Source organism: Lolium perenne, chromosome 5 (assembly GCF_019359855.2).
Source record: "Lolium perenne isolate Kyuss_39 chromosome 5, Kyuss_2.0, whole genome shotgun sequence".
NCBI classification, from domain to species: Eukaryota; Viridiplantae; Streptophyta; class Magnoliopsida; order Poales; family Poaceae; genus Lolium; species Lolium perenne.
This window is the reverse complement of record NC_067248.2, coordinates 225451174-225461763: the sequence shown is the minus strand read 5'-3', so window position 1 is coordinate 225461763 and position 10590 is coordinate 225451174. Positions and strand designations below refer to the sequence as shown.

The 10590-nt window shown below is 45.6% G+C and overlaps 1 protein-coding gene across 1 annotated transcript; it reads left to right on the top strand.

Moving 5' to 3' along the window:
• The first annotated feature begins 240 nt into the window (after positions 1-240).
• Positions 241-8126, top strand: LOC127302101 (transcription factor TGA2). The gene is made up of 11 exons (XM_051332462.2): positions 241-914; positions 2127-2245; positions 3391-3443; positions 3542-3787; positions 3912-3956; positions 4059-4118; positions 4276-4353; positions 4485-4569; positions 4660-4931; positions 6771-7010; positions 7626-8126. Exons 1-11 carry the CDS (start codon positions 733-735, stop codon positions 7803-7805), a joined length of 1560 nt encoding a protein of 519 aa, XP_051188422.1. The 5' UTR covers positions 241-732; the 3' UTR covers positions 7806-8126.
• Positions 8127-10590: the final 2464 nt, after the last annotated feature.

Sequence of the window (10590 nt, the reverse complement as noted above, 5' to 3'; positions counted from 1 at the left end):
TGAACTTCAAAGTAGAGGTTTTAGACGATCTATTTATCATCAGAGAAAGCAGCAAAGTTTTGCTACCATGTCATTTGGAGAGAGAGATACAAAAATGGAGGGAACGAGGATTTCGGTGCAAAAACAGGTAGAGACACAAAAGAAAAATCAAAAGTGGCAACGTATTGTGCAGTTGTGCTTCACCTGCCCCCTTACACAGAGAATAGAGAGAGGGGTTAAAGCAAGCAAAGAAACGGAGAGGAAGAGGTGGAGAAAAAGTCGGCTGTTTGTAAGCGCGCCATTAGTTGCTAGAGGGCATGGAGCCAAACAGAAAGTCTGTTTCGCCATTAATGGCCTCTCAGCCCTTCTGGAACCCATAGACCTACACGCAGCAAAGGAAGATACATATAGACAAGAACATCATTAGAGGCGAAGGGAGGAGAGGAGGAGAACTGGTAGTAGTTTGTTAGCGAGCTAGGTTCCAAGGCGCCATCACGACCTAGGGTCTCCTGGATAGAGAGATAGATCGGTCGAGGTTCGTGCGGCCTGCCGGCCTGGGTAGTTTGCTGGTGTGGAGAAGATAGCTAGAAAGATAGAGGTGGTGCCTTGGCAGCTAGCCCGGCCCTCCTAGAGTCAAACTGTATTTAGGTCTCCCTAGATATACATACGTAGGCGGAGACACAGAGAGGGAGAGAGGAAGATATAGCCCCTGTGTGGTGTGTCGTCGGTCGGTGTCTGCGTGTCTCTCTGGAGATGATGAGTGCAGGCAGCCAGGGACAGCATGATCAGCAGGAGATCATCAGGCAACAGCATCACGAGATGAACATCTCCTTCGGGATGAGCCCCCATCACCACCAACAACAACAACATCATCATGCTGCCCCTCCTTCCTCGTCTTCCTCCTCCTCCATGCACGCGGCAGCTGCGAGCTTCATGTGCGGTTCTCAACTGAACTGAATTGAATTTTGATTCCTGTTTAATTGTTTGCACCTATCCACTCTGAATTTCTTGATCGCTCGAATTGATCCGAGTCCGGAGACAAGTTCGACTGGATTGCTTGCCTTGTATTGTTTGGTTCTTGTTTCTTTGCTTGATCTCTGTGATTCACATGCTCCGGCCATGATCCTTCTTGCCTTTCTTATCTTCTTCCCTTTCTTGAGAAATCAACATGATCTTAGCTAATAGAAAAAGGCTAGGGGGCCTTCTTGTACTGAACTTTACATACATGTTGATGATTTCTCCTTTGCTTGCTGGTGGAAGCTATTGGAAAGTCAAGTGATTCTTAGATTAGGCATGGTTGTGGAATGACAAATCGAAGTACTTCGCAATTTCTTGCTTCTTTATTTCTTTATGTTTTACTCCAAGAGGAGAAATTCCAGATGATGCATGAGCGGATTTTGTTTTGGAGGTTTAAAATTGTCTACTTCTTCTTTATAGATCGAGCTAGGCACATAATTGAAGTATCCTCTTCTGATAATCGGGGCCTTCAGGAAGTTGAATTGTTGTGCTCTGATAATTGGGGCCAGATAGTTGAATTGTTTTTTGTTCATTGTTTGGTTCAAATAGTTGAATTGTTGTGGAAATTAACAACTCACTAGTCTCCCCTTTAAATATTAGGGGCGCACTAATTGTTTACTGAAGGACAACAAGAACACTCATAATTAATTAGCTAGGACATGATAGTATTATATGTGCTACTCGTCACAATTAAAAATTACGAGTAACTGATAGACATATATACCACCAGATGGGGCAGTAGTAGTGTATACCGGTCCATTCATGATTACATTTTTTTCAGTGAGCATATCTTGCACACATGAAATTTCGGGACTTGCCATATTTCCTGGGCTGCCAAAAAATAAATGCCTGCCACTAGTCCATAAAGGCTAGAGAAGATTCCACAATATCCTCCTGTTCCCACTCCTGCAGAGCAGAGAAGAGGGGTTGGACCAGGCGATAATAATAATAGCATCACACATACATAGGCTTATACACTAGCGCAGCATGATTTCATGATGATGTGTTGCCCCTCGAACCCCGTGCATGCCTCCGTTCTACACACAGCTCCTCATGATCATCGATCATCGATCTCGCCATGCACATGTCTATTGAATTAATTCGTGCCGCACCGCCATGGATCGATGCAGGAGCAACAAGGAGGCGTCGGGGGCGTATGACCAGCTGGGGGAGCTGGACCAGGCGCTGTTCATGTACCTCGACCATGGCCATGGCGGCCATGCCTCCTCGCAGCAGCATGAACAACGGCGTAAGTGCCCAGGAAACATACAAAATAGCTGGTCAAAGTAATCTTGTGCAATTGATTCCAGTATATTTTCCGTTTCCAGTTCTTCCGAGTCAATTAGTCAAATGCAAGTTACCAGTGTACTTCATAAAGTGTCAGTTAAAGTTGCTTGGTCTTATATGCTTTCCAGTTCGTCAGTCATATGCGGAGTAAGATTGGTTATTAATGGAAGTGTAGGTAAGCTCAGAAATAGATGTGTCTTTGGCACTTGTAGGAAGAGGAGTGTAGATGTAGATGGGAGTAGAGACAGAGATGTATCTTAGCTCTGATCTGGTGCATGCAGAAAGGCGCATCTTTTTCCGCTAGCAGATTCTCAGGCTGCAGCAGGTACTACGTTTTGACCGGCCAGGATCTCTGCTGCAAATCTGCAGTACCCTGCCTTGGAGAGGACCATGGAATCGACACCACCGCATATGCTTGCTCAAAGTCGCCGTCCGGCCGCCATGGATGCATATGGCACCCAGCAAAACACACACACTCTCTCACTACTCTTCTCCTCTCTCTACCTTTGTGCTCGATCTGGGCGGTCGGACTGTGACATGTAACAAACTGCTCAATGATTTCCCTGGCGATCGATCGCGCTGCATGTGGCCGCGGCAGGAGAGTACATGCACGCAGAGGGGATGATCTCCCTCCTCCGGCCGGACACCACCACCAGTACACTACAGCCAGCAGCAGCCGAGTACAGCCACGCCTGCAATGGCTGGCTTGGCACCTTGCCTGCCTGAGCTGCATGTGTCCATCTCTGCTGCATATAGAGTCTGTTTGACCCGATCCTATCCACTCCAGTTCGAGCACAGCACAGGCAGGAGCATGCATGCCTAAGCTGTGCCCCGTATCTCCCCGTACCCCAGCCCCAGCTTTCTCGTGTCTTGCCAGTGCCAGGCCTCAGCTCGTACTGGAAGCTAGCGCTAGCTCCCAGCCAGCCACTGTACGCGTCCCGCCATGATTATTTTGTTCTTGCCTGCATGAGAACGAGAGCTCCCTCTCCCCTCATAGAGCTTCAGCAGCGGTGTATATGTACGCGAGCCCTCTCGGCTCCATCAGCACATCAGGCCATTGCTCACTTGCTCACCCCTTCTGTCTGCCTTGGTCGTTCATGGATGCAGAGACCCTCAACATCTTCCCTTCCCAGCCGATGCACGTTGAGCCGTCACCCAAGGTACACACAACTACGCATATCTCACCCTTGATTGGTTCGATTTGTCGCTGCTGTTTGGTTGCTGTTGGATTGACATAGTTGTGATGTGTGATTGGTAGGGGGAGATTAGCCTAGTCCTGTCGCCAGCGCCCGTGGGATCCAAGATGCCGAGGTCGTCACCTGATCACCATCACCACCAACAGCAGCAGCACGCGGCTGCGGCGGCCATGGAGGAGCTGGCAGCTGGGAGCAGGAGGCAGCAGCAGCAGGATCACCATCACCTCCACCACCTGCAGCACCAACAACCCGGCTTCGCTGCTGAGCATTCTGCAGGAGTCGGCAAGGATGTCAAGCCGGTCACCAAGGTCAGTGAGTCAGTGAGAGTAGTTAACTACTGAACCACCTAATTAACAAACCTGCCTGCCTCATAGCTAGATTTTGTTAATTTAATAGCTAACGCTGTACATTGTTCCCCTTTGGTGGTTGCAGAAGGAACACAAGCGGAGCTTATCCACCGGTGAACGCGATCCAAAAGTAATAGATTTATGATGTTAATGAATCGTCATGTCTTTTGCAAAACTAAATATCTGCAGTGCTCGATATGTTGCTGACTCTTTGGTGATCGACAAAATGCAGACGCTGAGAAGGCTAGCCCAGAACAGGGAGGCGGCAAGGAAGAGCAGGCTGAGGAAGAAGGTGAGTGAAGCAACAGTTAACACCAGAATGGAAAGAAACAAACACATAAAACAACGACAGAAAGGGAACTCTTGTATCAATGATCGACAATATAATGCCGGCACTCCACCGTGTCAATTAACTGACTGTTTTCTCTCTCTTGGATGCAATTCAACAGGCATATATCCAGCAACTTGAGTCCAGCAGGATCAGGCTGGCCCAGATCGAGCAAGAACTCCACAGTGCAAGAGCTCAGGTATTTGCACCGGCCAGCAACCAACTGAATCTATGATGAAATTGATTAAAGCCTATCGCAAATAGGATCTCTCATTTTTTCTTTCCAATCTTTATGCATTGCACATTCATGTGGATATGATGTATGTGCAGGGAGTGTTCTACCCAGGGAGCAACCTCCTTGCCGAGCAAGGCCTCACCGGGAAAGGGCTGGGCGGCATCGACGGCCTCAGCTCAGGTAATTCCCATCCATGCATCTACAGACTCGTAACTGAAGTCGCATACATGCTGATGTATGTAAAAACTGAATGAATGGATTGGCATGCAGAGGCGGCGATGTTCGACGTGGAGTACGGGCGGTGGCAGGAGGAGCACTCCCGGCTGATGTACGAGCTGCGGGCGGCGCTGCAGCAGCAGCTGCCTGAGGGAGAGCTGCAGATGTACGTGGAGAGCTGCCTGGCGCACCACGACGAGGTGCTCACCATCAAGGACACCGTCATCAAGGGCGACGTCTTCCACCTCATCTCCGGCGTCTGGAGGAGCCCCGCCGAGCGCTGCTTCCTGTGGCTCGGCGGATTCCGACCCTCCGAGGTCATTAAGGTACGACGTCAGGATTTGCTTTTCTTCAGATCATATTAGCCCTAGCCGCCCTAGATGTTCGTCAGTCACCGGCACCATCTGTCTCGGACTCTCGGTCGCAAGTGGCACGACGACATCAAATGGATAAACGTGACAAGCTCTTTTCGCCTAACATTATGCCGTGATTTTTGGCTTCTATGGAAAACCACTAAAATGAATATCCTGTAGAAAAAAAGCGTAAACAATGTTTACCATAAATTTGCAGGGACAAAAATTATTTGCTCTAGACTATCTATGAAATGTAGATTTTACTAACTTACTAATTAAAAGGGTTATTCCAAGCAAAAAAAAAGTTTACTCTGGGTATGTATAGCAGTTAGTCACGAAGAAAACCAATCAGACACAAGAGGCCTTGCCATATGGGTGTAGAGCATTTTGTTTTTGGTTTTTAAGAGGGAAAAGCAAATGGGTGTAGAGCATTTTTTTTGCTGACCATGAATTTATCTATAAATTACTTCCATCAGAAACTTCGAGTCTTTGATCATTAATTTTGAAAATCCAGATCTCGCAAAGTCTCCAACCAGCCATAATATTTTCCGTTAATCGTTGTATGAATATGAAAGTATATATAGCTAGTATAAATTTATTTAGGGAATCCTTGTTTTAATATAAATCCGATTGGTATAAATTCTATCTAATAAATCTAAGTAAATTATTATCGATTAGTGGCCAAAGATAGAGAAGTTTGATTTCACCTTTGCTAGAACAAAGGTGCTCTCTTGGACCTATAGTACTTGTCGCTGAAACGAGTAAATAGACACACTTGTTTAGATACATGTGATTTGGCGACAAGTATTATTGATCGGAGGGAGTAGTAAATGTTTGTGCATGTTCTTTTACGGGTACGTTCGTGCTAATTCCCTAATTGTCTGAAATACGGTAAACCTCAATCACCTGAAATTGTACATCATATAGTTAAAATAAGCTCAAAATTAGAATGTGCAATTTCAGTAAATTTAAATGCATTTTTGTCAATAGCGTGCATACTCCATACTACCTCCGTCCAAGGAATAAGGCCCACGCTTATTTTAAGACGAACGCTGACCATAAAAATTGAGCAACAAAATATTGATTGTATCATATGTAACTAGTATCGCTGGATTCGTATTGAAAAACAATTTCTAATGATGTTAATTTCATACAAACAATCTTTATATATTTGAATCAATCCTTGATCAAACAAAACAAAAAAAACACGTAAATCGAGAACGCCTTATTTCGAGGGAGTACTTCCATAGCCATCTGCCCAGCTAGTAGCACCTTTCACAAGATTGCGACATGGATACACCAAAATCAAATGCTCATCCACACATCTCAAACTTGTTCGCATGGGTAGCTCGCCTGGGAAACGACTAGCTACATAGTATATCCGGCCGGAACTGACGCCCATGCATGTCTCGATCGCGGCATTCAAGTCGCGCAAGAGGGAGTCGGTATGGTAAATTGGGCTAGATCATCATGCGCATTTCGGCGCCGGGTGACGCGAGCCTGCAGGAATCCTCTCGTTTCCAGCTAGCTCTAGGTGTAGGGGGAACCTCCCATGAATCCGGGGCTGGCCGGGCGATTCCCTCCCGCCGCGCGCATTGAAGAGCTGTAGCTAGCCCTCGATCTCCGTCGTCTCCGCGGCGCATGCAGCAGATCGCGATCGATGGCCGGCCGCGTGCGTGCGTGCGACACGCCCTGGCCGGGGCAACATTAATGGCGGGACGACCGGCGTCCAGTTCTTGTCCTCCTCATGCTTGTGGCAACGCCGCTATTTCACTAATTTCGATCTTCAGTTAACCTGATGAGTGAATGCAGATGCTGCTTGGGCACGTGGAGCCGCTGACGGAGCAGCAGATCGTGGGGGTGTACGGGCTGCAGCAGTCGGCGCTGGAGACGGAGGAGGCGCTCAGCCAGGGCCTCGACGCGCTCTACCAGTCCCTCTCCGACACCGTCATCGCCGACGCGCTCGGCTGCACCCCCAACGTCGCCAACTACATGGGACAGATGGGGCTGGCCATCCACAAGCTCTCCACGCTCGAAGGATTCGTGCGACAGGTCAGTGCGTCCTAGTCACTACCATTCTGAATCTCAGCCAGGTCAATGCATTTTCTGGCTACGAGATCTTTGAATTAATCAAACTGCACTTCCTGTCACTGTTTGCTGTCACTGTAGTGGTTCGGTTAGAGCTTCAGCTAATTGAGAGAACAATGTGTTGGTTAGTTGACACTTGATCGATATGGTGCAATGGATATTAGTTCACCTAACTGAGATCGACACTGCATTTGATTAACTAAACAGAATTAGCTAGCTACAAGTCAAGTTGGAACAGGCGGCTAGTACTGACAGTCTAGATGCATGTACATGGATTAGGTTCTCAACTTTTTTTTTAAAAGCACCCGACTGTCGCCATCCCAAGAATGGACAGCTGATAGCCTGAGAAGATCGAAAGGCGTGGCCAACTATAGAAACACGATCACGAAAGGCTTACAAACATGATCTAGGACATTGTTTAAGATGCATCCAGGGTTGATTTGTTCACTGAACTTTTAGTTTCCATGTTGGGCATAGTAGGTGCATGCATAGATTGTTTATGCCGCCCATTGATCTGGTGTGTATACGATAGACGCTAATGAACTAATGGTCGTTGCATGGATGTGGATATGTGTGCAGGCTGAGAACCTGAGGCAGCAGACGCTGCACCGGCTGCACCAGGTGCTGACGACGCGGCAGATGGCGCGCTCGCTGCTGGCCATGGCCGACTACTTCCACCGCCTCCGCGCGCTCAGCTCTCTCTGGGTCTCCCGCGCCAGGACGCCGCCAGAGCACCACCATGGCGGCCCTCACAACTAATTTTACCTATCCATCCATCCATCCATCCATCCATTCATCCATCCATCCATGGATTTAGCCACATATATATGCATGGATCATCGTTGTTCGTTCGCTTGGATAAAGGGTTCAAGGACCGTTTAAGTGTTGCAAGCTAAATTAGCGGCTAGCCGGTGCCTACTGGAGTAGTGGAGAGGGTCAGCAGAGGAAAGTGAAACATGTCAAAAAAATGTCGTCGTGGTACCGTGTTTGTCATGGATCTAGATAATTAGTGTACTAGGGTAATGATCGATCAATCGGTGTACTCCTCTGATCCATGCCTTAATTAGCTCATTTTGCCTCTGGGTTCTGGATGCATGCTGTGAGTCCACACTCTAGACATACAAATTTTAAACTGATCGCTTGCTTTAGGAAACTTGCGGATATAAATTGGATTATCTAAAACGCAACTAGGTAAACAATCTTATATGGCGAAATAACACTAGAAAACAAGTATAGAAGAAAAGTACAGTATAGGTGAAGTAATCGCGATTCACTAGAGATGATAGTGGTGAAAACGCGCACGAGACGATGTGTCCTAAATTTTCATATCCTAAGGGGACTTCTTTTATGTGAGCCATGAAAAAGCCCACAACAATCCCTTTGATCTAGTTTTCTTTTATGTGAGCTCACCAAACCAAGTATGAGCTCTTCCACAATGATAGATCTTGAGGCGATTTCCAAGCTTTTACAAACTTCCTAGGACACATCTACAAGTTGTTGGATATCCTCCTTATGTGGGATGTGAGAAGACAGTCTATTAAATCCTTTTAGGCGGCCCAAACATGTGCAAGTTCCCCGCTACCAATTAGCGTTATGGCCATGGGTCATTTTCGGACATTGCACACGAAGGAAGGGAGAGGATAAGCATCGCATCCAACCACCGCTCACTAGAGTGACGAAAATCCAAGACAACCTCAAATTGGAGAAGAAAGCCAAGAGAAAAGGAAAAGAGAGAAAGTTGAAGGAAGAAGCTACATCAAGTGTCGGGCCTTGCCCACAGAGTTTTTTTTTCGAAATGGGGCATCCCTGCCTCTGGATCAATCGATGCATACGGCTCTTTATTGTATTATCTGAAAAGTACGGAAAGTTACAAATTATTACAAATCACGGATCATTAAAAGTCTCAACATGGATAAGCTACTTTAAAATAACTAGAAGCAAAAAAAAAAAAACGGCAATGAGTCTTCATGCATGGCGCCTCTCGGACCGCCAACCGCACCTGCTGTAAAAATTCCTGTTACCATTGCCAAACGGTTGCACCCAATATCTATGTCATGGCGCGCTTCCGCCGACTAGAGATAGGACCATGTATGGATCCCGTGCGTAACAAAAGGGTTAACCTGCATAAATGGTGGAAAATTCCTTTTGTTAAAGATAAAATCGTTACGGACATGCCAAATGGCCCATAGTAAAGGGCACACATTAACTCTAATGTGTCCTTTATCTTTTTTCGTCATCCTGTTTAACCAATTCCCGAAATTTTTTGTAATATTAGTCAGCAGTGAAATATTGAAATTCATAAAAATAATTCTCTAAGGAATTCTTGCGAAAGGACATGTAAAAACAAATGTTGTGTTATCTCATCTTGATCACAAAAACAAAAACATTTAGAACATCCCTTCCAATCCCGTTCAATTAAATTATCTTTGGTTAGGTTCACCTTACAATGGAGGAACCACATAAAAATTCTGATTTTAAATGGTACATTAATTTTTCAAATATAATTCTTGAGATAGACTATATGTCCAGTTAGCAAGTCAATGTACATAGATTTAACAATAAATAACCCTGAGGGTGTTAGGTTCCACCAGAAAACATCCTCGTCATCGGATAGCTGAACATGCATAAGTCTTAACACTAATTGAACCCATCTATTCCCATTTAGTTTCCACAAGTTTGTGAAGTCCGCCTTCTGCGCTGAGTCCGCCATTTACATCGAGGTCACCGTCTCCATAGACTTCTCTATTGGCTGATTCAAAAACAATTCATTCACGTGGTGAGCTGATTTACAAATGTTCATACACCTGCAACAACTATTTATTTTTAATCTTAGTGGCAATGATCTTACAAATGGTATCTACTACCTTTACTACGACACAAATTATGCAGGTTAACTTCCTAAGTTTGGTTGGATTTTATTCCCCGTTATGATAGTGGAAAACTTGTGGAAGCTGACCGTAAGCATTGCAATGAATTTCTGCCAGGTGGACGAGTTGTGGGGACAAGTGGTGTCCGTAGACACTTGGCCACTTGTCCAATAAGGTTAGATCTCTACATCTCATTCTGCAAAAGTTGTAGTTTTCAGTGCCTTCTCCTCATTAAACCGTGCTTAAGAATTGGGAGTTTGATCAGAAATTATCTATACAATTTCTTGCACGAATGATAGTCATAGATGAGATGCCCTTCTCTATCGTTGAATATACTGGTTTTGTGGAGTTTGCTAGAAGTCCAAACCCCTTATTTAAAATGGTTTCTAGAAATGGAGTCAGTAAGTAAATATTGGTATGCAAGAGAAGTTTAACAAGCATTGGGTTGAGTCTTACTTAGCAAATTGTATACTAGTTATTCTTGATCCATGGTCTAAGAAGGAATTTATTGAGTTTCTTCCTACACGCCTTTTGATCAGATGTTGCACAACACATGGAAAAGGTGGAAGTGTAAGAGCAAAATTCACACCCCAAGTTTTGTGTGTTTGATGACAACACTTGAGTAATCTTACCGTGTGCCTTGAGTATCATTGTTAGATTTGCAAGTGCACGGTGAC

What these genes read in the sequence shown, in the direction of transcription:
- LOC127302101 (XM_051332462.2), top strand. Translation starts at nt 733, where the DNA reads ATGATGAGTGCAGGCAGCCAGGGACAGCATGATCAGCAGGAGATCATC. An exon ending in ATGTCAAGCCGGTCACCAAG is followed by an intron (nt 3,788 to 3,911) that starts GTCAGTGAGTCA and finishes TGGTGGTTGCAG; the next exon opens with AAGGAACACAAGCGGAGCTT. An exon ending in TCCACAGTGCAAGAGCTCAG is followed by an intron (nt 4,354 to 4,484) that starts GTATTTGCACCG and finishes ATGTATGTGCAG; the next exon opens with GGAGTGTTCTACCCAGGGAG.